We start from the raw sequence: 27,721 nt of genomic DNA on the forward strand, positions 1-27,721 counted from the left end.
GGCACCAAACCAAAATGGCCCTTAAATACCGAACCCCTCCGGGCTATTTGATCACTTGCAAATCCAACCCAAAGCCGCCGCCTTATGCGCTCTCTTCCTCAGCCATGTCGAGTTCGTGATTGTCTCCGGCGTCTCGTCTTTCACTGGAAACTTTGCATACTCGCGCTGTCCCCGGCCATCGTCTACAAAAAGTCCGTTGAATTTTTTTTTTTGGAAATAGGCAAGATGCACTTTTTTCTATTAAGAGAAATAAAATTATTTACAAGTCGAGGGCTGAAAAAGAAATGAAAGGTGAAAGGTACTGGAAGTGGGCAAAGCTTCGAAAGCCTATTCTCGTGACATTGATTGGACAGGAGCTGAAGTGTCACCTGCTCGGCCATCCCTTTGGCAACATCTAACTAGCTTCTTGGCTTTTGATGGAACACCTGATTATTCAGCGCCTTCCAAATTGTCCAGGCTATGAGCGTTGCAACGGCGTCGAATCCTCACCGAAGAGGCTTGCAAACTTTCTTCTGGTTGTTGCAGAGCCAAAGATGAAAGGATTCATCAACATGCAGTTAGGCTGCCCAATCGCTTTGAGCACACACCACTAAAGTTGCCTGGATTCTGGACATGCGACTAATAAATGATTGATGGAATAACCTATTTTAGAGGTTTTTGTGTGTGTGTGTGTGTGTTGGGGGGAGGGGGGATGAGTTTGTGGACTCGCCTTGTGTTATCATTTCCCACTCTTTGAATGTCAAGCACTGTTCTTTTTCATGTGTATCATCCAAACGATAGTTTTGATGTTCTCATATGTTAATTTTTATATGAATTACATAGGCATGACATTCTATTCCTGGACATTGGGGATAAGGCCAAGTGTGCAATTCCTAATCAGACAGGGCCAGAATGTTTAACAAAGATAAGGTCAGGAGTCTAAATTACTTGCCCCCATGCCTGATCATTGATAAAGTAAAAAAAAACTTAATGCTTTTTCTTCACCCAATATTGGTGCTACTGCCCCAATGGACAATTCCTACTTAAACAGTTAAACTAATACTGCTGCACCTTGATATGAGAAAGATGCCACCCAGATTAGAAAATCTTTGACCTGGAGAATGTCCAGAGCTGACAAGACCTGCTAATCACCTTTGTTTTTGTTCAAGTTGTCATCTTGTTGCATTTTTTCGATGATGGAAGCTTTATTAAAACTCAGTCAAATACACCAAGATGATACATTCCAACTGAGCTCACTCCTAGCCTCTGCATGAAATGCACACAGCCACAAAACATGATCTAACTAGATCCTCAACACAAAACAAATAAATTAGTGACTATCAAGCCGTAGACTAGATCGCCACACATGTTCCAGGGTAAAAAAACTCATGTGCCACCTGATCCAAACGACGCGATACCACCATAACAGTATCATGAAGACCCGGTTTGTGGAGGACAGACCAGGTGCATAGCCACCGGGTGACTAAAGCAATAATCTACAAAGGAGAAGACACCGTCTTGTTGTTAAAAAATTACCCCGTTTCTGCTTAGCCAAATGGACCAACAAAGAGCTGTTGCACCCATCAAAAGCAGATTTCTCATGTCCTTAGGAACACATGTAAGCCAATGCCCAAACATATAGTTAACATCTTGAGGAGGTTGTAAGTTATAAGCCAAATAAATAACGGACCAAATCAAACGAGTAACATGACATTGGAAGAACAAATGTTGGATGGTTTCGCCCTTACGACAGAAGCAACATTTCTTATTAACATCTTGTTGCATTAGACAATTCATTCTTGATTGGGACATTAAGATGCCCTCGTTTCAATTTTATATTCAGACGTTCAGATTGACGAATTTGACATAGAGCTCAAGACACCAGGATGCTGCCAACTGGCGCCGGAATGCATTATATAATACTCTTTGCAGCATATGGTCATATGGAGCAGTGTTCTGCTGCACCTCAAAGTCAAACACACACGGCCACTAAAAGTTAGTATTTCGCTTCCCAAAAAGCTACAATACTACTGACACCATATGCTATTGTTAGACTTCTGACTAACCCAATTTGACCAGTAGGACATCTACAGAGTAAAGAACTGCACGATTTTGGCCAATCTGAGCTGTAGGTATAAGCAGAAGCAAGAGTAAGCAACTACATGGACTTATATACAATCTATGAAGCTGCTGAGGAATTCTTTCAGCACAACAAAATTCAAGGCAAGTGCTCATATGAAAGAAATTGCTTCCTACAGATTTGCTACTGGCATTGAAATGCCATGCTCTGAACAACAAATTGACAGATGCTCCACAGAATCTGTGACAATGTCCTCCAACACTTCACTGGCAATCTGCTCAGTGATCTCATCTGTTTCCATTGTCAATAGCTTAATCCAACCCTTCCCTTCCACCTCCTCCTGCATAATTCTTTCCAAGATTATTCCAGCATTGTCGTCCTTGTTTGCCGCAAAGCTCCCATCTCCATAAAGCCAATCGCTCACGATGTTCCATACTTCTTCACCCAAGGTTTCAGATAGTTTCTCCCTCCATGTTCTTAAGCATGCTCTACTCCATGGATAGCTGCATAGTAACGTATCCTGGCCAATCTCAACCAAGGCCATATTTACACAATCGAAAATGAGCTTTTGGTGTGACCTTCGCTCCCTCGATTTAGCATCCTCCTCCTTGCGATCCAAGAACTTGTCACACAATGCAGGATCAAGGGGGGATTCAGGCAGGTACCACCCTGTGAAGACCATACTTAACTGCAGATGGCATAATCCAGCAGATGATACTATCTCTTGTACAAGAGAGTAACATTTTAGTTCATCATCATCATAATCGGCATCATCTACATTGGAATGCTTTAGGCCACCTAGCAACGGAGAACCTGAGTTGGTATCTTCCCATGAAAATGAGCGGGCAACAGAATCGATAGCAGGGCATCGTAAGGCAACCCCTAAAGACATAGAGAACATGTAGTTAGTACATAATAGAAGACAGCAATGGTAAGCTCAAGGGTCAGAACAGGTGACAAAACTTACTCTCGGTGCAGGAAGTTCTTCTTGAAGATTCAGGTTCATTACTGTTGCTATCTTCAAAAACCGTGTCAAGAATTGAAGTAGGACTAGTCTCATCGTGGATAGATTTTAGATCACCATTTGATTTTACTTCATCAACATCTCCACTTACACAGTCAGAAGATACAGGTACTTCTATGGAACCAGCATCCTGCTACATGTCTCTTATTAGTTACTGAGAGTAAGAAAACTGGAGTACAAAGCAGTATTCTTTTGTAGGAACTCGGGAAGAGATAATCAAAGAGCTTCACAAGGCCATGGTGGAAAAGGAGAATCCGGTAGACCAATGCATTGATAATTAAAAAAAACTAGTAAGGCATGAATATAATTTGAGATAAGTGCGTACTTTTGTAGAACAGGGAGCATGATTGGTGGAATTATCAGCTTCATCCTTGCAAAAAGCCATTTGTTCATCAGGACCAAGATTGTGATCAGACTGCGGCACCATGTGCCCGATACATCCAAATATCTCGCCTGAGCTATCAGATGAGAGGGAAGTTTTCTCTTTTGTTGGCCTTTTATTGCCTGGGAAGAAAAAACTTGATATTTTCCCCGTGAAAGATAATTTTGCTCTACCTGACTTTGTAAACACCTTCGGAGTCCCTTCAGAATTTGCAGATTGAGCATTCACTGCTACGTTGTCAAATATAGATGAAGACACTGGGACAGATTTTGATTTTGCTAAATTCCTTGGAGAGCTCTTCCCATTTTCATCGTACTCTCTTAAAGTAGATTTGCATGCATCTTTCATGGCCAACTCATTTTCTGTGCCACTTGACCGGTTGCTTGAAACAGAAATTATCCCAGCAACAGCTTCTTCTTTCTTAGCTACTTGAAGGGAGAGCATCTCACCCAAGGTGGTTGAGCTCCTTCGCAAAGGTACTTGTTCTTGATTGATCTCATTGTATGATACCATTGCCCATCTCTCTGAAAGCCGTTTTTTGGCTTCCCTGATCACAGATGACTCAGGTGAATGTGAATGGGCCCTGCTAAAAGTAGAGGCTGAGTGAGGACTGTTGTGTCTTCTGATGTAATCCCATGAATGTCGCGACATTGGACTGACTGCATCTGAGTCACTTGGGCTACCTCCTTCATCAATGTAGTCAACTTCTGACCCACTGAAAGAGCTTTCATCTCCACCATACCCATTTGAATATGTGGATGATATCAGGGATTCGTCCCGCCGATGACGACTCTCTGGCATGTGCTGAACCGAACCATGCAGTAATTCCCTAGATCCTAGGATGGATGCATCATCTTGTAAACCTCCATGGAAGTCGATCCGCCGAGTTTGTTCAGATGGAGCTGCTCGGGCAGTTAGCCTGGCTCCTGTTCTATTAGGCTTCCCAGGGCTAGGCTTTAGGACCACTATCCTAGTTGACTTGGAGAAGTTGTCATCTGCTGAGTAAGATCTCTGGTGAGTCTTTCCCATCACAAGTTCATTTTCTTCATTAATAACTTGGTGTGTTCTGGTTTCTCTTATTCCATTGTTCTCAACAGATTTGATTGGCTTCAACACTGTAATACGCTTCGTCGGAGGCGGTGCAGGCGTTGTGTCAAGTCCATCGAGCTGCTTCAAGAAAGCAGGGCTTGGTTCTTCAAGAAACTTCAGAAACAACTCCCTGTTTGAACTTAGAACCTCAAGAGCTTCTTGAAACTGCTTTGAATGGATGAGATTCTCATTTGTGGCAAGGCGTTTTGCTTCCATGAACTTCTGTCGAACAGCTTCGATCCTAGTGTCACTCTTGTTCCCAGAAGATCTTTCCCAAGGAAAATTTTGCCCCAGAATATGATGTCTCTTTAATGGATCTTCAGAGACTTCGTACACATCCTTAAATTCAACTGTCTCTTTGGGGCCTATGTGTATGTTTGGTGTTGTCCTGCTGTAATGCTGCTCTTGCTGTTGTTGGGGCCTGTTTGTTGCTGCCAAATTATCAAGTGAATGACTTCTCCGCAAATTTCTTCTAGAAGATTGTAATGCTGGTTCTTTAGCAGGTAGATCATCATCAAGCCCCATTAGTCTGGCAACGACACTAGGTGGCTTCCTCTTTGATTCCACTCCTTTGGACATCTCCATTGCTACTAATCTGTTCATTGGAGATATGGTTGATTTGTTGCTTGAAGAATTCCTAGTACTAGCTACTACCTGCTGCAATGAATACTATATTAGAAAAAAAAATGAAGACATACTTTCTGAAATTTACAAAATTGTGTAAGTGCTGTCCAGATATATATTTAGAAGGACAATCTGACACCTACGATAAATTGAAATTACATATGCTAGAATAGGGCAAATGACATGATACTCACTAATTTGTCCTCTACACAACCTATTTTGGGATCAACAGTTCTATTGACATCTTGCCGGCTTTTATGAACTCGAGAGCCTGAAAGATGCAAGCTGAACAATTAACATTAGGCAGAAAACACTTATGTCTATCAATACAAACTAACAAATAAAGAACACAGTCAGTTTGATTTTTAAGGTCAGTGTCTTGCAACAAAAATAGCAAGAGCTCTTTTGAATTATTTTCGAATCCAAGAAGAGGAAAACATCCAGAAAGAAAAGACAAATGTGTCATCATCTACAAACAATCAAACATGACATTGTCTAAAGGGAGACCACCATCTAACATTATGCAAATGAATCATTATTCAAACAATGCCAATGCCATCTAGCCCGTCTATCACAAGTAACTCTAAAGTATAAATTCATATGCATTATGAAAGCAAAATCAGGAGTTGCCGACCCGGCGAAAAAAAGCAAAATCAGGAGTTGCAGATCACTTGCTTAAGCAGCACTTCAAAGAAAAAGTGGAAGAAATTTTTGTACCATCTCTGTGAGTTCTATCAGTTAGCACATTTTTGCTGGTCATCCCGGTACTCAGGTCAAACAAATTGATCACTGCCTTCTTATTACAAAGGAAGCCTCAGAGGATAACAACATTGATGAATCCTGAAAAGACAGTTATGACAAGAAATTCATTCAAATGGAACAGCGAGTATGGAACATTACAAAACCAACCTTGTACCCGTGATCCAAAAGCTGATGTAGCCAATTAAATCACAATAGAATTACAGGTAGCTGGTAAGAAACTGGCGAGCGAACAACCTAGTGCAGCAAAGCATATAATGCTCTCTTGCAAAGCCCTCAGTATTGAACCCTTAAATTTGAAACTGTGGGTATGGGCCATATAAGGTCAGACGAGCTTACTAATTTACTGTACACTGTAGCAAGATGCTGTCCTTCCAGGAAAACATCAACACACACATGCAAAGGCTGGATTTTTGCAGGCATTAGTAGGCCCAATTTGATGCAAGGAGAGTACAGTTCATGGCCCTGTTCTATTTAAAACCAAAAGAAAAGGAGAATGGCACGTCCGACGAAAAGATACGATGGGGACTGAGCAACACCAGGCAAGATGAAAAAGTAGAATGTGGTATAGTAGCAGCCAACAGGAGGTAAACATAAAAGCAGATGCACTATTCCAATTGGATGGAGAGGATTACAAATCCATGATTACCATCAAAAGGAATCTTTGCAGTAACAAAGGCTTTTAAAGGCTGCACTTTCCTCAGTCAGATAGTTCAGCTATCATGAACAAAACAAGTGCACAGCTCCACAGCTGGCAGGAGAGAGAAGGCCAAAGAAGCACGGCTTTCTACTCCATGGAAATCAAAATTCGAGCTGTTAACTTCAAGCTCATCTAGTTTCAAGAATTCAGAATTCAAAAGAACAAAATAAGAAACATATAATAGAAAACTATCCAGAGCAACGAGATCGTACGGGCTGGACCTCAAAGGGAATCTTGCAGTTTTCATCAGAACATCGGTAGAATGAAAAGAAGAGGACGCCAGGTATTCCTGATGGCAGATTAGCAGGGGGAGAGGAGGAGAAGTATAACGACAACGTAGAAAGGAATGAGAAGAACGAGACGTAACGTACGCCCTGAACCCCAAACGATCCCTGAAACCGAAAGCAAAAGACAGAAAAAATAAAAAAAATAAAAGAGGAAATCTGATGAGCTCTTACTAAAGCTGCGGTTTTCGCAGCGGAGAACAAGAAGCACCAAGAACTCGAAGCTTTCCACGCGGAATGCGGCCGAATTCCAATCCGTGTGAAATCGAGACGAGCTGAGCGAAACCAGAACGCTCGTCACTACGCAAGCAGGAGCTCAGTGACGGACGGATGGCGGTGGTACGCATGAGATGGCAATATGGCATCTTGCAGCCAAACCGACCAAGCATTTAAAGTGTAAAGGCTCTGCATCCTTTGCTCTGCTCATCATCAGAGAGGGCAGCATTGCGAGCAATAAATTCTCGGGCGCGGGAGCGGAAAGGGACGGGAGGGGAGGAACTGCAGAGAAAAGGCGCCGCCTTTACGCCATCATCGATGGGAATTTCGGTCCGAGGGATATCACATAAACCCGAGCTCAGATCTTCACGCGCGCCCCTCCCGCACGGCCACCGGGATTTCCACGAACACACACCACCTCGCCTAAAGAAAAAAAAAAGGAAAGAAAAAATCGCCCGGATCAAATGCCGCACGCAATGGGTGGTCGAGGACAACCATCATCAGGGTTTTGCGGAGCGGAGCTGAAACGAGAAGAAATGAAAAGAGGAAGATCTAACGGAGAAGGCAAGAAAAACGAAAAACATCGGATAGGAGGCACGCAACTCATCCATCATCCGTGCATTAATTCCGGGAATGGTGGGAGAGAGAAAAAAGGATGGGAATCGGGAGGCGCGCACCTATGGCGATGCGGGCGGATGGCGAGCGTTCGCCCGCCGGCGGCGAGCGCGGGGGTGGGCGGGCGCTACGCGACGGCGGCGGTGTGGGGAGGTTGGTTGGTTGGTTTGGTTGGTGTTGGTGGGATGATTTAACCCCGACCCGCCTTCGTGAAACTGTGCGTGTTCTTGTTTGCTCTTGACCTTCTCACGCAGTCACGCGTTCCATCCATCCACCGCCACTCCGCGCGTGGGTTGCGTGCGTGCGTGCGTGCAAGAGAGAAAAAAAAGAAAGAAAGTGGACATGGGATGATGAGAAGTGGGGGAGTAATTAACTGAACTGAAAAGAACGGGAAGCAGCGGCGGCTGCACAACACGCCATGTGTGTTCCTTCTTTCTTCGGCTAATCCGTGGCACTGCTACCTTCCAGTCGTAGTAGTAGTACGGAGTAGGAGTACCGTGTAAATGTGCAGAGATTTATTCATTTGTTGTACGCTTGTACGCGTGGTTTTCTTTACGGAGGAGAACCGAAGTTTCTCTGTTTTGTGACAGGGAAGGCAAACCGAGATTCAATTTCAAAAGTCCCACGTAATAACACGGCCGTTATTTATTGGAGCTTTGGAAAACAAGCATCTCGGTAATCCGTAGTCAAGTCGTAACGCACCAACTGTTCGTACAGGCGTGACGTAAAGCACGTTGACCGCGAACAGATTGATCCATCGGACTGCTTTCTCTGGACCGGCAGTTACAGTAACTCTTCGCTCGTTGCACCCTCCCTTTCGAGTTTTGACACATTGCAAGCGATTTACACCGTTGATCAGACGGGCCTCAACGGGCGTTTGTTTGGTTTTCGTCCTACCCTCGGCTCTGGCCTCTGGCCTCAGCTTTGGTGTGGTGCGTTCACGGGAGGTGTGGGGGCTCGGGCGATCGATATTCGATCGGGACGCCACTGCGCGCCTGTCTGGGGTCTGTGCCCGCCCGCGGTTAGCACTGTACAGCGTGCACTGCACAGCATGAGAACAGCCAGCCATGCAGGCAGCGGTCGCGCGGTCCCGCGGACGTCGTACGCCCAAGTGTGGCTGCGAGCAAACGGGCGAGTTAGGCCGGAGCCGTACGTACTCCCCGCTCATCGAGATCCCCATCCACCCCCCGCCTCCCAGGTCCCAGCTCCCTCGCCGGTAGCCAACCCGCGCGGCACACCACCACAGCTGCACGAGCACACGGGCGCACGGCGAATTCTGGTGTTTTTTTACGCGCGCTGAGGCTGATGACGCGGACGCGGAAGCGGACGCCGGCCCGGCGAGCCGAGCGACACCGCGACAGGTTGGGCAGATCGACCACGCTGCCTGCATGCGCTGCGGCCGCATGCCTGCCTGCCTGTGGGCTGCTGGTGCAGGGGGTACTATACTCCTCGCGGTGTCTCGTCACGTGCCTCTCCGTCGCCTCGCCGCTGCGCTGCTCGTCTTCTCTTGTTCTTTTCCACGCGTGGACGCTGTCGGTGCGCGGCACGGGGAGGGGGCGTGTTGGTGTTTGGGGAGATACGATCAGAAGGAATTTCTCACCGCCCCGGGTTAACTTGCCAAGAAACGTCCATCGTTCCGGCGGATGTACGACGATGACAGATTCTGGTACCTCTGCACCACGAATACCGACGATTTAACGTCTCGTCCTCCCGTGAAAGAGATATTCCTTTCCTAGTACTTGCGTTTGCCTACAATTGTCCATATTTCTCCGAGTAAAATTTGAACCTAAGCACTAGCGAGTGCTTGGATAGTTGGACGAGCTTCTCCTAAGCAGGGAGTAGTATTTAAAATGTCAAAAGAAAAGTTTAGGATGATCAAGCTGTCTAAAGTCTTTTAGGTAATATAGGTTTCACTAATTACACTAGGCCGGGTCACTGAGGGACTGAGGCACATGTGACGTGGCTCACTGTTTGTAGATTTACGTAAAGCTGAACTTGCGAGGCAGACTCCACAGGTGAGATGCCTGACATTTCTGACGAGCCGAGAGAGCGTCCGCAAACCGGCAATCTATGTAACCCTGAACCGGCAGCTTTCGTGTGTAGCAGCATGACACACAGGTTAGTCATGACTCATGAGCCATTTCCAGGCGTGCCAGGCTGCCTGCTCATGCAAAAATAATGTCATAATGGTACTACTCATATGAGGCTAGGTTTTCAAAGATATCATGATCAATTGAGGGGGTGTTTAGATACAGCCATATAGCGGTGTAAAGTTTTGATGTGTCACATCAGATATTATATATAGTGTCACATTTGGTGTTTGGACACTAATAAAAAAACTAATTGCAGAATCCGTCAGTAAATCGCGTGACGAATTTATTAAGCTTAATTAATCTATCATTAGTAAATGTTTAATGTAGCATTATATTGTCAAATCATGAAGCAATTAGACTTAAAAGATTTGTCTCGCAAATTAGTCGCAATATGTGTAATTAGTTATTTTTAAGACTATATCTATATGTGTAATTTGATGTGATATGGTGTAAAATTTTTGTGGGGGATTTAAACGGGGCCTGATTATACGTTCACGGAGGACTCATGGGTGCTGCTTGATCGTCCAGCGGACTGAATTACAGAAGACACGAGGTTTACGTTTCCTCTGCATTTTCTATACTTTTTTTTAATATATAAATTTCTTTATCTTCACACATGTAGCAGCAGTAGTAGTAGGGCTGGTTAGTTAGCTGAAGTGTAACAGTCAGCCAGGTACGGAGATCTCATCATGCAAAACGGGAACTAGGGGGAGGCAACGATGCATATGCGGCTTCGGCACGTCGCCGTCGCGGCCCAAAACTGCCAAACCGCCAAGCGTGAGGCGAGCCCCCACACTCGTGTAAGTCTCTGGCAACGTAAAATCCGTCGCGAGCTGGCAACTTGTTCACGGTGACAAATGTCACCCGCATCGGATGCTGACTCTCACTTGAAGCCGAAGTCGTTCTGGAGAGCCGAGCAGAAAATAACTTGGCGTACCATTGTTGTCATAGAAATAAATATACAGAGGATAACTTGCACCTTTCTCATCACATATTCACAGAATCACATTATACTAGCTTTGGGTCATTGGGTGGAACATTTCGAGTATGTGGGGTTCAAGTATCTCACTCCCGTAACAGGGCAATGGCCCCCAGGGAATCTATTGATGAGAAACATAGGATGAGAGCGTTTTGAATTTCGATAGCCACAATTTTGCAAACAAGCAGTCTCCCTGAAGAATATTTGGGAATTTGTTGATAGAAGATTAACTACACCTAGTTGGGACCTCATAGTGGTAGCCATAGTGTCATCAGTAAATCCAGTTGTTTTGAGTAGCGAATCATGTAGTACGACATAAATAATATCCGAATTAAGCAGTTTATTATGCCATAGTATATTGCATTTCGCAACATAAGCTCTCCCACTGTTCCACATGGACGAAGGCCCCTTACTATGCACAATGATGGCATACTACCAAGTGGACAAAATTGGGGCGGGCAAGATGGATACGACTTTGCTCCTGCCACTTAACGTAATTAGCAACCAAACTGGATCAGAATTTACTCTCCTAGAGTTCGATTAGATTGCATATTATAAAGAGTTAGTAGTACATCAGATTTTCAGTGGGTATGCTCAGTGTGCTCTATGCGGCAATTGCCTCTCCTGGGACAAGAGATATACCGAAATTTCGATGCTTGCCATCTGCCTTGTTGATGAGCTTGAAACCTTTCAAAGGTAGCTGATTTATGAGAAGAGTTTCCAGTTGGCATGCAATGCTCTTCCCAGGTACCAAAATATATAATATCGTGGCATCCTGCATACCTTCCTTCGATCTGTGAGCACTAAGTCGACCCACAAGATCATCCGTCTGCAGACAACGGAGACAACATTTCATGACCCTCGTAGCAACGCGGTAAGAGAATGGAGATCACAGAGAATATGATAAAGAAAATACCTGTCCAATATAGAGCTTGCTGTCACGTCTGATAATTACATAAATGCTGGACCTGCCAACAGTTGAAGGTGGGGGTTGCTCCCTAGCACCCACAGCAACACAGACCACCTCAATCAGTTCTGAGATGCTCCTTTTGTTGTAGAGATCCAACAGTTTCTTCTTGCATATTGTGGTAACAACACTCTCAATTTCTTTTCTTAGTAATCCGAAGGAACCAGATTGAAGCTCTAGTCCATTTCTCAGGTAATTAGGCTTCTCAACCAAGCTATTTACAGTAGAGTTGGCTATGGATATTTCATGGTGGACAGCTGATGATGTCTGCTTGCTGTTTGTGCTCATAGCCAAATATAGTTCCTCAGCTCTTCTAATTATCAAGTCAGGCATACCTTCTTTCCTGGCTGTTTGAAAAGCAAGACTCTCTCTACAGATGCCATCCATTAATTTCCATGTTGGCTGAATGCACCTATCGATGATTTCGGTTCCCATAGCTTTGAAATCAGTATTGTGGAGTGACAGTGGAAGGTCAAAAATGCCATGCAAATGAGTTGATATGATGCCTATGCAGCCAACATTATCGAGTCTTTCAATGATGCTACCAGCTATACATGTTCCTTTTGCTGTTTCTGTGCCCCTACATATTTCATCAATTAGAACAAGACTCCTAGCTGTAGCTCGGCAGACTAAAGATCGTATCTCTGACATTTCAATCTGTAACAAAGAGACAGATTTGCCACGGATATTAGGAAGTTCATCATAGACGATAATAGCAAAACATAATTTTTAGATTAAGAAACAAATAACCTAATGCATGCGGTTGGGGACCAAATAGTGCTGGTACAGCAACTAAATTCATCATAGGGTTTGCATTGAAGTTCTTATAGTGATGGCCACGTTTTTTGAGATCTCGTGCAATTAGGCATCAAGTTTCTTATCATGTGAATTGCCATATGCTACTTATTGGGGGTAGATCAACGTAAAAAGATAGCTAGTAAGACAATTAGTTTACAACAGCAATAGCTGTATCAATACAATTTTAGCAGGTTAAATCCCATCATGAAATAAACTAACATAACATATGGTAATAACTAATAACACCGATGTCAACCTGCGAATGTAGTACACAAATTATATTTAAAAAATGAAAAAGCTATAAATTGGCACCTGAAACGAACTTTTACCATCAGCTGGGCTATCATATGCTTTCATATGCAGCATGATGGAATCGAAATGTGGGATGACAGCTGAAGCAGCTGGCACCATCAGGCCACATATTCCAAGTAATGCAGCAGCACAGACTGATCTCAGCATACTGGATTTACCACCACCGTTTGGACCAGTAAGAATAAACAAAGAGTGCATATGGACATCATTCAGTATTGCATTCCCTTGGTTAGTATCAAGCCAGTAAGGAAAAGTTCCTGACAATTCCATTTCACTTGAGATTTCCTCTGTAACATTATCCTGCATGAAATGTATTACACATATAAGCACAAAACATTGTAAAAAAGGAACATGCCTCCAGGCAAATAAAAAGTTAGTATCGGTGATGAATGGCTGGGGCTAGCATCTATACACAGAGGCTGGCCCTACTTAACCATGCTTTACTTTTGTTTAACAAGAATAACTGTATCATTCGAAACTAACAATACTGCATTTTGTACCTGTAACTAGCAAATACTGCATGAACACAACAAAGAATGTAACAGACAAGGAAACTTAGATGGCTACTATGAGTACCTATCATCAATCACGATTTTAGGATTTTATGGGACCTACTAAAACTAGCACGCATGCAATCATACGGCAAGTTAGTAACCCGAACTGGAAGTCCTCATTTACATAGACCAACCCCACCAGAAGAAAACTGAAAACACAGTTCTTGCGTGCATGCTTTTTCGCGGTTGTGACAGGGAGCCAGAGGGGCTAATTTCACACATACATAAAGGCTAAATGGATACAGTATCATCAATGCCCATTGCTAAAAGTTGTTCCAACTGGACTAACATGTGCATCTGTAAAACTGATACATGGCTACTTAAATCACAAAATAAAAAACCATAGAGAGCAGAAAGAAAAAGATAGCACAACTGCCCCCACAAACTTAAGCAACCATTTGAGATTATTTCAGTTTAAGCAAAGATAGAGGCATCATGTGAGCCTATTTACATGGAGATTATTGACCAGACTCAAAAAATAGTAAGACAATATGGTACCTTACACAAGGGAGATATAGTAGGAAGCACCCAACCCCTTCTTCGTCCTTCACTGCTCAAAACCCCAATAAAAAAAATGCATGAAACCAGAATATTGTGCATATTTACCAAAACAGGAACATCATAAGCACATTAAATTGACTAAATTGTCCAACAAATATAAGTAACAGGCTACTAGCTAAATTCAATTAGAAACATTTCATCAATAATTTCCAGAATAAGTTTAAAATGCATAACATAGAAATATTCAGGCCTAATACCCAAGATTGATGTCAGTGGCTAAAAAAACAAGTCAGTCACACTACAGATTGATGAGGGCATGAGGCCTTTAAAGAAAAGAACTAGCCAGTTGATTATCTATAAAATTTTCATTTTGAGAAACATGAAGTTCCCAGAATTATATATAAATTGAAAAAGAATTGAATCCAACTCTATTGGCGCTTTTGCCAGTTTGCTACAACTGCTATTAACCAGACCACCAGTTGTTTAGTGGAGCTATGGAACAGCTCAGGTGAAAAAAGAATGATCATTGCTTAATTTTACAATAGCAGAATAACAAGAGGATACACTATCTAATGGATTGCATGTTTATGAAAAGAGAAAGAATACAATACTCAATATGATGTTTGTAGAGGCAAGGCCAAAAGTAATCACCTAACATGACCAAAAAGTGCTTTTGTTATGATGAGCATCGTTGAGCAAAAGACAAGGACATTAATCTTGTCCTGCAATTCACTTGAAAGTCCTCTCAACAACTCAAGAACTTTACGTTTTGCATTATCACAAGCTTCATGGTACCTAAAGAAACAGATATTATAATTTTATTAAAAAAGTTACTGTCAAAACAACTAAAATGTTAATTTATTTGTTTCCTCTGTAATGAGTTACGGCTAGCTTATTATGGATGGAGATATTATTGTCAAAAAATACTATAGTGTGTAGATTATTATCACTAATTTTGTTCAGAAGCAAAACAATAAAAGGTGGAATTTTGTACAAATTTAGCAACTTCTGACTTCTGAGTGAGATAGATGTAGTTCAACAGATAAATCGGGTAAGACTGCCAATTTGATTATTAAGTGAGGTTGCCAGACCAAGTGGTTATCATCATCAGTATATTGAATACCTGGTTAAAGCATTCTCAACTTTGATAGTGGTGAACCATTCTTCTCCGACCTTTCTACCTTTTGAGTCAATTGCAGGCTTCAATTGCTTTATCTGTAGTTCACCAGGAGTGTTGGCCCACACATTTGGTGTGAATCGCCTCCCTTTAAACCAAACAGATTCATGCTCTTTTGCATAACTGATTTCTCCCTTCGAACTTCCATTTGAGGACATCACAGATTTTACTCTTGAAATAATTGGCAGAAAATCTTCAATGACCTGAAAAAAAAATCTTAATGTCTTAGTCGACTCATGACAAATCATATCAAAGGAAATGCAAATGCGGAAGGTGCAGTTCAGCCTCCTGCAAATATCCACAGTATTCATATCCTTGTTTGAAGACTGCAGCCACAGGTATTGATTTATTGTTGAAGATTCGCACATTTTTACATTAGTGACCACAACATAGCATTTTAGTTTGTTCAAATACTGATAATTCTGGTCAATTCACAATAAATTCGATAAACACAGAAACCAATTGCTCAAAACATACCGCTGTTGACAGTGCCTCAGCAGCTATATCAACATTTGAGAACTCCTCTTCAGCATGCACCCTTTTTACACGTCCCTTCCAAGATGACTCCATATCATTGAAGAACTCTTTCGGAATATATTCAGATGAAGTTATTGCCTGGTCACTTTCACCACCTAAAGAGATTACTTCAGCTATACGTTGTGAAATAAAGCTACATTCATTCACCTACAAAAAAGGCAAAATAAGATGCTCCGGATCAATAACATAGTGAAGGGAAAGACTATCAAAATTGGCTTCAACTTACTAGTATATCGGCTTCAACTTTGAACCCAGTAACTATGGCGGCAGGATCAAGCAATTTATTCAGGATAGCAGAAAGCTCAGCATTGCTACCCATGAACAACACCTCATCGAGGACATTCTTTATTCTACAAAATTCGATGTGATTAACCTCTTTTGACTCGAGTAATTTCACAAGCTGCAAAATCAACATTTGAAAAATAATATAGGATGAGAAAAAGGACAAAACAGTATGCACTATAATCATGATATGATAACTAAATTGATCAAAACTAACAGGAGACCAAAAAGGTTTCCCTAAAGATATAATAAAATTGAAAGTACTACAACAAAAAGGAATCTACAATACTTCCTTTTTTGATATCCCAATTATCATTTTACTCACTATAAAATGGCCCATGAACATATTGTGTGGCCAGTTAGTAGCAGTGCCTATTTTCTAGTATGCGCAATAGGCTGCTCAAGAAAATAGCCAAGAAGAATAAACATTGAACATTTGAAAAGACCTTTTTTTTTTGTATCTCCAAACAGTATTGTCATATGATGCATCTTACTTGGCTAAATTCCTCAGAATTATTTACAAAACCAGCTTACTGTATATTGAGTAACCACAAACATCTGTACACATCACACAAGTTACACATGACTAAGGACACTGCACTACTCTGGGCTGTGGTATATAACTACTGGGTATGAAACGTTAAATTCATTTATCCAGCATGAACATGCAACAAAGCACACAATCTAGTATAACTGATGGTGTTGCAATATCTCTAAGGAGAAAGAAAAAGCAACCTTTGCTGCCGGTATGCATGTAAATTCAGGAATCGAGCAAGTTATGCTACCCATAAGCCTGCAAGCCTCTGAAACAGTTCAAGAGTTCAAATTATAACAGCTGTTATGATATCACATGGTGCAACATTACTCAATTTTCTGGGGAACTAGAACAAAAGGCAAAAAATGAAATCTGAACAGAAAAAATGAAATTAATGCAGCGTAGTATCAAATATCTCCCTCTGATTCCAAATATAAGTTTTTCTTAACAAAATCCAAAATATATTTGTTTCAGATTTCTGCACGAGAATTAAAGAAATAGCTCAAACAACTCTATCAGTCTATTGCCCATCATTTATACAATATTGGAAAAGGATGAGTCATTTCTTTGTAAGAGGGCAAGTGCAAACATGGTAAAAGAGATGGCGAGGCGCCATTCCAAAATGACTTACATTTAGGAAAGAGTTGAGAAAACTAAAACCACTATCATTTGGAATCAGAGGGGGTATAGAGCATCACTAAGAATACACAGGATAAGCTGAAAGATGATAGTTGCTCAAAAAAGGATATAATCATTTCAACCTTGCAGAGCATATCAGAAAGGAGACTAAAGTTGTGATATCTAAAAATATCACAACTATGGCCCCATTTGGTAGAGCTCCTAACTCCAACTCCCAACTCCCAACTCCAAACTCCAACTCCAGTGAGAGCTAGCTCCTCTAGGAGCTGAGGTAGGTAAAAAAGTGTTTGGCTAGATTACTCAGCTCCACATTTCTACATCCTTTGTCGCCATTTCATCGAACACCTTCTAGGCGTCGCCTTGACGTTGCCGCCGCAGCCGGTCAGCCCACGAGCCACCGCCGCCGGGAAGCCCACGCATCTCCGCCGCCTCCCAAGCCGCTGAGCAAGCGCCGCCGCACAGGCCGCCGCCGTCGCCCAGGCTGCCTCCTGCCGACGCCCCCGCACGCGAGTCGCCTGCCGACGCCGCCGCCGCGTGCCGCCCGTCGCGGCCACCGCAACACCGCCCGCAGCCGCCGCCATCGCCTGCCGCCGCCGATGCGCCGCGGCCTGCTGCCCCCGTATGCTGCCAACGCAGACGCCGCCACAACCGGTTGTGGCCGTCGTCGGAGGATGGGGAAGAAGATGGGCCGCCGCCACCTGCTGGCCCCGCCGCCGCGCCGCTCGTCCTCGTCCCCCAACAGCCGCTCTCCGCCGCTGCCGCAGCCCCCCGCCGCCAGCCTCCGGCCGCGCGTGCGCGCCGCGCGCGCCGCCCGTCGTCGTCCCGCAGCCGCCGCCGCCCGCCGCTGTCGCTGCCCGTCGCCGTCGACGCTGCCGCAGCCCGCCGATGCCGCCGCACTAGCTCGGGATTGGGAGGAAGATTGGGGGAGGAGAGAGAACGGGAGGAAAGAAGGGGTGAAAGGGTAGTTGAGTGGCATTTTCATGTAAATACACTAAAATATTAGAGGGTAGTGGGTCTTTTGGGGTGGAGTGGAGCTGTGGAGTAGCAAAAACCCAGCTCCACCCCCGTAGTTCATTTTCTAGGAGTAGCTCTGCCAACTCCACTCCAAAAAAAGGTGAATCTGGACCGTTTGGCACAGCTCCCGCTCCAGGTAAGTTGGAGTTGGGAGCTAGAGTTGTGCCAAACGGGGCCTATGTTCCACCTAAGGGATGGTTTGTTAATGCAATTATGACCTATGAGGCTTTTTTTTTTCCTCGAAAAGACCTATGAGGCTATGACAGTATCTGCAGTTCTCCACAATGATGGAAATACATTTTTAGTCATAGCAATTAAACCATCATGATGTAGTGATGTGATCGGAAAAGGAAAGCATGCAAAGTTCCAAGGATTGAAATTCAGATGAAATTAGGCATTCCATTTTTGTCCATTTCCAAAGTTAATATTAATCATAACTGTATGCGCTTAATTAAAAATCAAATAGATACTATCTTACACGCAGTGAACTCAAGTTCCAACTCAGCAAATTACAAACACTGAATCTCACAGTGAAAAAATATACCTTGAACTGATGATGCAACATCAAAAGATGGAGGGTTAAGAAGAAGATCTCTAATATACCTACATATCATAAGAAAAGGTAACTCTCAAGAGCCAAGGCAAACACATATAAGCAATGGAATATAAAGATCTTGCTACGATTTTTATGGAAGGCCACCAAATAGGGGCACTTAATCCAACAAATAACAATACTTACAATGATGGAAGGCCACCAAAGTTTGGAGGGAGAACAATTTTTAGCAAACTGGGTATTCCCTCAGTTGGTATCACCCCTATAGCACATTAATTAATAAATGAGATGTCACCACTTTAGAAGTCTCTTTTAAAAGATCAACACTACCAAGGAAGCTAACTCATACCAATTTGAGTAGCTGTTCCAAGATACAAGGGTTGAGGCCTCCCTTCCAATGAGACACTGACATTACGGAAAACAGTCTTCTCTTCAAGCCCATATATTTCCCTTACCTTGATTTTTTTTTTTGGGGGGGGGGGGATATAAGAAAGTAAGAAACAATATTCAAGGCTCACTGAGAAGAATATAGAAGTGTGGCACATAAAAATCTAGGAAAATCAGCAAAAGTTCATATTTAATCTCAACACATGGACCATATGCACAAAAAATCATGATAATTATCCATTACACCAAGATATATTCTACAGACCTTGCATAACAGTTCTTCAATAGGATTACCATCAAACCACTCAAAAGATTTTCCACTGCACTCTCCCCACAATAGCCCACCTTCGCCAAATTCTCCCCAGCGTGATGTGCCTAAACCATAAGAAATTTGACAGGAAGGATCATAAATAAATAGGTGCATTCAAACCATAGATAGCTACAACTACATTCGTCATATGCATATTATCTTAATGGCACGAATCATATTACTCCACAAAAATTTCAATCTCAAGTTTCTTCCATCGTACATATGAGTGATGCAGCATTCATATAAAAAAACTAATGCATCAGTAAATGTAGAGAAAGGAGTGAGCACCACGAGCTTTAAAATTGTTGTTCAAGTACAAATGCATGAAACACGATACCAGTGTAACACCTTCAAATTTGGACAATTTTAATGGTACGATCCAAAATGAACAGAAAATCATGTTAAGAGCATAATTTGGAACTTTATATCTCCTAGTTCCATAATTACTGTATCCTTGATTCCAGATCAAACACAATAAATAAATGAGAAAACAATTGCTCTGAAATATAAACCCAAACCTGAAGAATTGTTCCTCAAAGAACTATGAAGGTATAGATGATGATAACGGCATATGCGAAGCTTAGTAACAACTGCTTCCTCTGTTAAGCCCTCCTCAGCTGAATATGTTTTCATTGTCTCTAGCACAGAAATCAGGCAATAGCCTTTTGCAGATCGTGAAATCCCTATCAATATAAATTTCATGGTGTATGAAAATGTCAGTGCTGGAATCAGTACATGGTGGCCTAATGAAACCATCATATAAACAGGGAATAGAAATAAAGCACGAACAGAAATGAAATACATTTTAAAACTTACAAAAAAGCATAACATAATGCCTCAAACACAAAAAAAGTTCTTTGCGCCTTGAACAACACTCATAGGTCTATACACCATGATTTATTACTTGTACTCATTAAATTTTGGGGGAAAAATATGCTATAAAATCTTTGTCAAGATTCATGAGTAGTAATTATGACATTTTTCAATGAAAGATATAAACAGTTCATAAAAGTATTGTTCAATAAAAGAAAATAACATTCCATATAACCTAATGGACTATACCATTACCAATCAATTTCCACGCTCGATTTTGATTTACTAGCACACTCTCAACATGAAATTAATCCTACAAAGTTACATATGAAATTTTATGGAGCAAACATATAACTAGCTAACAAGCAGCATAGTTACGATGGAAGAGATAACACAGAGATATTTAACTTGATTTATGGAGTAGAAATCTAGAAGTATAACCCACCAACTACAGGCATTGGATCAGGGAACTCAACATCATGGTCTACTTCAGCAAGACCAAATACATAAGGACTACCAGGATGTGCATGGCTGTAACAGAAACAGAGGTACATGGTTACGGACATAAGTAATTGTAAAACTTAAAATGTAAAAAGCATTATAGAACTTCCTACTATTAAGATCTAGATGCACCTCCAGTAACATTGAAACAGGCTTAAGGACGATAAATACTATGAGTACCACTATATTTTGTCAAAAGATCACCCATCACTAATAAATAATAAAATTATAAGTTAAACTTCCACGATAAATAGTCACACAATTACCCAGAAATAAATCGGCCTTTCCTAGCACGAGCTTGGGTTGGGCCTTGAATTTCTTCAACTATGCACTGCAAGCAGTAGTAAAAAATAACAATATGCACAAAGGGTCAGCTTCAAGAAGATGACCAATTAAATGTAACCAGAGATGCCAAATTGGTGGGAAATTAATGATCAAATATGTCACGGTTGATAAAAGCATGGTCAAGTACTGCTCATAATTGAACAGGTTGTGAAATGTGAGCATTGCATCTCTACAGAATAAACTGAGCAAAATCCACAACTGTTTAGTTCTATGATCACTCCAGCACTAACGCAAAAAAAGTTGGTTTCAAAATTTCTTGGTGTGAAATCATGTGGTGATCTCATGTATAAGATCTCATCTTGATACACCTCTCTCCAGAGACTTATGTCAGGCCCAATCAATTGTTCAGCATGAGGACACTGGTAAATAACATAAATAAAAAAGTAATAACATCCTTGAACTGTCCTGTAAACAGTTAATTAACTTTTTACTCTAAGGCTTGATGAGAGGATAAAAATTACAAACCAAAGTACTCATTACGGCTCCAAATAAGCACTGACATTTCATGTAGATCATTGAACTTATGGCTTACTGGAACAGTGACTTTAGACCTTATAGTTGAAGTTGTATTTCTACAACTACCAAGGTTCTAAAAAGTGATATCAGATTCCATGGGATCACCCCACCTTGTAGCACTTATGGGAAAATCAGCCGCTTATGCAGCTTGACCGGTACAAGGTTGGGGCACATGTTCCTTACATGCAGAATTGTGGTTCTTTTGTCAAGAACACTGAAAATTACATTGCACAAAGGGGCAATTGCATCCATGCCCCCACTTTCGAAGCCAATTGCTGTTTTACCCCCACTTTTTAGGGTTTGCAGTTTTACCCCCACTTTTTGAATCTGAATCAGCCATGTACCCCCACTTTTAACAGCCGGTTTTAACAGTGTTAGTGGTAGAAAAAAGGACATTTATACCCTTGGTGGTTATTGCATTTTTGCCCCCATTTTATTTTATTTCAGCTGTGCGATTTTGCCCCTATTTTGTGATTTCAGCTTGTGTGATGAGCATTTGGACCAAATATGAGCATCTACTAGGCAATAACAAAATTTGACCAAAGTTTGAATAAAATTTTAACAGCATTTACAAAATTTGACGAAAAAGTGGCCGCCGGCAGGCCCTCGACGCGGCCGCGGCCACCGTCGCCGCCTCCGCGTGCGCCCACCGCCGCCGCCTCCACGCGCGCCATCGGCCGCTGCCGCCACCTCCGCGCGCGCCCGCGGCCTCCGCCGTCGCCTCGTCCGCGGCCGCCTCCGCCTCGCCCGCCGCCGCTTCCGCGCGCGCCAGCGGCCGCCTCTGCCGCTGTCGCCGCCTCGCCCGCGGCCTCCGCCGCCACCTCCGCGTGCGCCCACCACCGCCGTCGCCGCCTCCCCGCGCTGCTGCCGCCGCCGTCGCCTCGCCCGCGGCCGCCTCCGCCTCGCCCGCCGCCGCCGCTTCCGCGCGCGCCAGCGGCCGCCTCTGCCGCTGTCGCCGCCTCGCCCGCGGCCGCCGCCGCCACCTCCGCGTGCGCCCACCACCGCCGTAGCCGCCTCCGCGTGCGCCCACCGCCGCCGTCGCCGCCTCCACGCGCGCCATCGGCCGCTGCCACCACCTCCGCGCGCGCCCGCGGCCGCCTCCGCCTCGCCCGCCGCCGCCGCCGTCTCTGCCTCGCCCGCGGCCTCCGCCTCCGCCCACGCGCGCCCTCACCGTCGCCGCCTCGCGCACACGTCGTCGCCCACACGAAACCGTCTCGCACGAAACAGACTCAGAGGCCTTATCCATTCCCTCGGGGGTACAAAGGTAATATCATATTTCCTAAAAACCTTTTTTTTATTTCCTTTTTTATTTCTTTAACACAAAACGTGGGACCCACCAAACGGCTGTTACAAGTGAGGGTAGACGGCTGGTTCGGATTCAAAAAGTGGGGGCAAAACTGCAAACCCTAAAAAGTGGGGGTAAAACAACAATTGGCTTTCAAAATGGGGGTACAGATGCAATTATCCCTTGCACAAATGATCCTAATGGATATGTTACAAGCAACTGAGTTAACATCTTACCACAGAGTAACCACATCGAGTCAAATCATCCAATGTCTGCCGCAAATTCTGTAAGGAAATGTGCTCTGATGTCATAGAATATTATCAACATAATGTAAAAAGATGTGCATTATTAGTTATAAAGTATAAACCATATTAAATCAATGTTTGCCACAAGTTCTGAATGCTCTTTTCATACTATTGCCAACAGAACAATAAGATATGAAGCATGCTAACTTCAATTCCTAGCATGTCTCCTAGTTCAAACCATATTGGTGAATAAAGCTTGAACTATATTGATGGATCATGAGCATACGAAATGCTAGACAGGTGTGATGTAAGTAACTAACAAAATAAATAAGTCTTCCATATCCACAATGTGTAATTGCAAAAAAAAGGCAGGCAACTTACAAAATGTTATTGTGGTTAGACTGAAACTTATATGTAGATAAAAGGCAGCAGTAAGTGCCGCACAGTATGGTACTGATACGCTGACTCTTCAAAAGCATAACAAAGGAACGCAACAAGATCTGTTTCACAGAAGAAGTTCAAGCTCCTCGTTCTCCACTTTTTCAAAAAACAAATTACATAATGATGCAAAAATTTGATAATTAACTAGGCAGATCACTATGATAGTTCTTAAAGCAATCCTAATTTCAGAGCATCAGCATAGTTATGTAACAGTTTACCATGACTGGACATCCAGCTTTTGGAATACTATCAGAACGCAAGCCTCCAAAAGGATTTAAGCCTGCATGCTCCACAAGGATACATGCATCAAACCCAACAGCCTCGTAGAAATCTCCCACCTGAATGGAGAAAGGTTATTCCGTTATAGGTCTATGTATTTGGATTTTTTTTCCAGCTTGAATGTAAGAGGAAAACCAGAAGAACGCTGGAGAGATACATTAATTCTGAGTATTATATTTAGCAAAATGCTGAAAGCGAATCCAGATTGACAGATGGAAATGGGTATGGAGGGGTATGTAGTGAAACAAAAAGTAAATTGTTTTGGAAACAAGGACAGCAGTGCACGTAAGTTATGGCATAGTAAAGATTTCCCAGAGGCACATAAAACACACCATCACATGTCATAGATGTTCAGAAAGAAACATCTATGACATTATAGGTTTTGATAACTAAAAATTCCCAGCTAAGAAATTCTTGGCATTTCTCCAGATTTTCGCAAAAAAGACGATCAAGCATGTGAACAAAATAAAAGAATAGAATAGCATTACTCTGCAAAGTAGAACTTCACGAGGAAACTTCGATTTGAATTGCAACATTTCCGTGTTCAGGCTTCCATCCTTCAAGCTGCAAAGATTCATATCAACATTTGTGTTAATGAAAAGAAAGTAAATACCAAGAAATGTGCCTGATTTGACCAACACAAAAATGGCTCAAGCAAGAAATATTTAATAAAATGAAAGAAAAATAACCATGGAAGAAAGGAATTGATTATATATGATACAAAATTACAATAAACTTTCTCCAAACTAGTCAGATTGCTCTGGTAGAAATTCTTTTTCAAGACATACATGAAGCCGTGATTGCCATAAAATTCTCCAATGATTAAGCAAAGAATAGGAACATACAAATTGTAAGATTAATAGAACTAAGCAAACAAATGGAGTAATGAACACATACATATTTCACTTTAGAATATGAAAAACTGAAGTAATTCACAGTAACTTAAAAATAGTACAACGTCATGCTAGCCTTCTATTTCTTAAAGAAAATGTGAAAGAAATGATCATTGCATAATTATATTAAGCATGAGCATCTGATTCACCTTCCATTTCTTAAAGTTGGATCCAATCCTAAAATATTTGAATACACAAGTCTCTGAGTCAATTGCATTGATGATGGTTTCCTGCACCTCTCCATTTTCTGAGAACATTAAACAGAATAACAGCAATAACAAAGCTGAAGCATTAGTGATTCCCTGTCAATACATTGGAGAGAAAAAAAATACATATATGCCAACTTTTGCAAGCACCTCTTTCCACCACAGAATATGTGGCAGCATGCCTTCATTACAGAGATCTCCTTGTTTGTTCATCTTCCTAGACACAATGGAAATGCTTCGTGAGACTTTCCTTGGTTTAGACCAGGACCTCCTGTTAAATAGCCTGAAGTGTGGATGTACCCAGATTACCAAGAAGTTTAAACAGGCCAAATAATATAGAACAAAAATCAAGCCAAGCATGCCACTTCTAAAAAGTGAAATTGAGATCAGGTTCAAGGTACAACAATCTATAAATAATTTCTTTAATATTTTTGTGTGTCTATCAACATTGTGCAGTAGGAAATAGGAGCTGATCCAACTCATATAGGGCACCAACGTTACGTGTTCACTGGTTTAGTATAGTAAAATGGATCTTGCCAGAACTGGACTTTTAGTATAGCTGTATAGGGCATCAACGTTACGTGTTCACTGGTTTCATCCCCAAATAATGATGCACGCGTGCAGTGCACTACAGCACTACCAATTGCATCACTGAATGACCTCCCATTGGTTGTTCTAAATTACAGTAGTGCATTTGAACTTGATTTTTTAGTTTACTTTAATATGGAAACATGGAATAAGTCTACATAACCCCCCAAACTATTGCAGGTTGACTATTTAACCCCCCCAAACTCTCAAACCAGGGATTCTACCCCCTAACCTTTTCAATACCGTTTACTTAACCCTGAAGTGGCTTCGCATGGTACAGCATATCATGAGGGAGACTGAAATTGGTATATGTGAGGATGTGAGATAATGTTGTACTGCACTTCTGTGTCTGTCTCTACAAGGATGACAAAATTTCAATTTGAAAGCCTAGGAAGCTATGATCGGAGCGTGGACATGGCCATCCTCCAGTGTGTCCCTAGATCATAGTAGTAACCTAGTACATAGTAATAGTAGTTGAGTATGGGTTGTTTTGGTTGATGCAAAAATTTGCCCTACCAAATAATTGGCAACTTTAATAGTACTTTGTAGATATTTGGATTGATGCCAATACTTGCCAAAACCAATACAAGTCCTATATCCAACTCTACCAAAAGGTACGTTTTGGACTACGGACTACCAATGATTTGGTAGGGCATCTCAAACCTCCAAAAAACCAAGAAATTTGGTAATATGCCATCTAATCCGCACGCCTTTGATAATTTACCACCCAATCCGCATGCCTTTGATAAAATGCCACCAGGGCTGTGAATTTTTCGATTTCGTGCCACTTTCGCCGGAGGAGAGCAGGAGGCAATGGCCCTTGATGGTGGCGGTGGTCAGCGGCAGCAGCCTCGCGCATCCCCGGCGTCTCCTCCGCCTTGACCCGCCGCCGGCGGTATCCATTCGCGGCTGCTGCCCACGTAGCCAATGCAACAGCCTTGCGCGTCCCCACCGATGTCTCCTTTGCCTCATCCCATTTCCTGCCCGCCGACGACGTCCACGGCTACTGCTGCTGGGGACGTGCCCCCATCGGCGTCTCCTTCACCTGGTCCCGCCGCCTGCCCGCCAGCTGCGTCCGCAGCTCCACGCGTCCCCATCAACGTCTCCTTCACCTTGCCCAGTTGCCTGCTGGCCGACAACGGCATCCTCGGCTGCTGCTGCTACCCGCGCTGCCACTGCATCGCCTCGCTGCTGCCCGCGCCACCACTGCCGCCACCAAGGACCATTGCCTCATGCCCTCCTCCAGCGAAAGTGGCACGGAATCAAAAAAAAATGCAGCCCCGGTAGCAAGACATGCGGATTGGATGGTATATTATCAAAGGCACACGGATTAGATGGCATATTATCAAATTTCTCAAACAAACCAAATGAGTCCTATATTCATTTCATTCAGAGTTCAGGCTGTTAACGATCATAGATACAGTAATCAAGCTCAGTTCTCACGGATTAGAAATAGATTTATCTAAATGCATGATCAATCTATTAGTATGTAGTACCCACAAAGTTTCGAGATTCCAAAAATATACCCCACCGCCGCGCCGGACTCCAAAATCCCTACCATTCGGATGTGTATTCTGGGCCACGAACGTGACAACGCCTACTATACAATGCCATTACCAAAACCAACAAACCGCCTATACAGCAGCAGCAGCAAAAGGCAGCAAATGCCCGGGGGGTGCGAAGGAAGCTCACAGCGCGGGGAGCGGGGAGCAGCGAGGGCGGTGGCGGCGCCGGAGAAACGAGTCGGCGGCGACGGGAAGCCACCGCGGCGTGGCGGCCACGAGCGAGCTCGCGAGCAGCCGCTGAATGGCCATGGCGCCGCCCGGCGCGCGGGGAGGGGGAGGAGACCCGCCGCCGCTAGGGTTCCAGCCTTCCGGTGGCTCCCCGGCCCGCGGAGCGCCTGGCTCCGGCCGCCTCCGTGGACGCCGGCGGAATGAGACCGGCGGCCCACCGCCACCGCGAGGGTTTTGGGGGAAGCGAGGAGCGGAGAAGAGGAGAGAGATATGGGCGGTTTGGGGTTTTGGGAAGTGTCAGGGCGCGAGCAGCCAAGAGGCGGTGTGGGGTTGTGGTTGTGGCTTACGGCCGCGCGCTTCTCGGGGTAGTGCGCACACGTCCCGACGTGACGTGACTGATGGGTGGGCCATGGTTTCACGGGCTCACGGTCCATGGGCTTTTTGTATTCTGGGCTGGCTGAACAACCTCAGGTTGTTTAAGCTGTC

The 27,721-nt window shown here is 43.4% G+C and overlaps 2 protein-coding genes across 24 annotated transcripts; both read right to left on the bottom strand.

Annotated features, from left to right (window-relative positions):
- Positions 1 to 1,866: 1,866 nt before the first annotated feature.
- On the bottom strand, positions 1,867 to 7,961 carry LOC4336344 (uncharacterized). Of its 21 annotated transcripts, none has more exons than XM_066309896.1 (6): positions 7,815 to 7,961; positions 5,896 to 6,018; positions 5,373 to 5,449; positions 3,409 to 5,208; positions 3,027 to 3,213; positions 1,867 to 2,941 (listed from the first exon to the last, which is right to left on the bottom strand). In XM_066309896.1, exons 2-6 carry the CDS (start codon positions 5,936 to 5,938, stop codon positions 2,232 to 2,234), a joined length of 2,817 nt encoding a protein of 938 aa, XP_066165993.1. In that variant the 5' UTR covers positions 5,939 to 6,018; positions 7,815 to 7,961; the 3' UTR covers positions 1,867 to 2,231. The 21 variants fall into 21 exon arrangements, with proteins under 21 accessions (XP_066165993.1, XP_066165992.1, XP_066165990.1 ...); XM_066309895.1 differs by having other exon boundaries at positions 3,027 to 3,216; XM_066309893.1 differs by having other exon boundaries at positions 3,409 to 5,211.
- A 3,186-nt stretch (positions 7,962 to 11,147) lies between these two features.
- Positions 11,148 to 27,541, bottom strand: LOC4336345 (DNA mismatch repair protein MSH1, mitochondrial). 3 transcript variants are annotated; one of them, XM_015781189.3, is made up of 22 exons: positions 27,195 to 27,541; positions 25,065 to 25,131; positions 24,858 to 24,955; positions 24,304 to 24,379; positions 23,755 to 23,874; positions 23,087 to 23,134; positions 20,971 to 21,035; positions 20,649 to 20,734; positions 19,909 to 20,073; positions 19,346 to 19,455; positions 19,043 to 19,148; positions 18,880 to 18,955; positions 18,685 to 18,743; positions 16,688 to 16,755; positions 15,897 to 16,070; positions 15,611 to 15,817; positions 15,080 to 15,336; positions 14,608 to 14,751; positions 13,954 to 14,005; positions 12,902 to 13,201; positions 11,741 to 12,448; positions 11,148 to 11,653 (listed from the first exon to the last, which is right to left on the bottom strand). In XM_015781189.3, the coding sequence occupies exons 1-22, from the start codon at positions 27,314 to 27,316 to the stop codon at positions 11,429 to 11,431; spliced, it is 3,333 nt and encodes a 1,110-aa protein (XP_015636675.1). In that variant the 5' UTR covers positions 27,317 to 27,541; the 3' UTR covers positions 11,148 to 11,428. The 3 variants fall into 3 exon arrangements, with proteins under 3 accessions (XP_015636675.1, XP_015636674.1, XP_066165775.1); XM_015781188.3 differs by having other exon boundaries at positions 25,065 to 25,197; XM_066309678.1 differs by lacking the exon at positions 23,087 to 23,134 and having other exon boundaries at positions 25,065 to 25,197.
- Positions 27,542 to 27,721: the final 180 nt, after the last annotated feature.

Source organism: Oryza sativa, chromosome 4 (genome assembly GCF_034140825.1).
Source record: "Oryza sativa Japonica Group chromosome 4, ASM3414082v1".
NCBI classification, from domain to species: domain Eukaryota; kingdom Viridiplantae; phylum Streptophyta; class Magnoliopsida; order Poales; family Poaceae; genus Oryza; species Oryza sativa.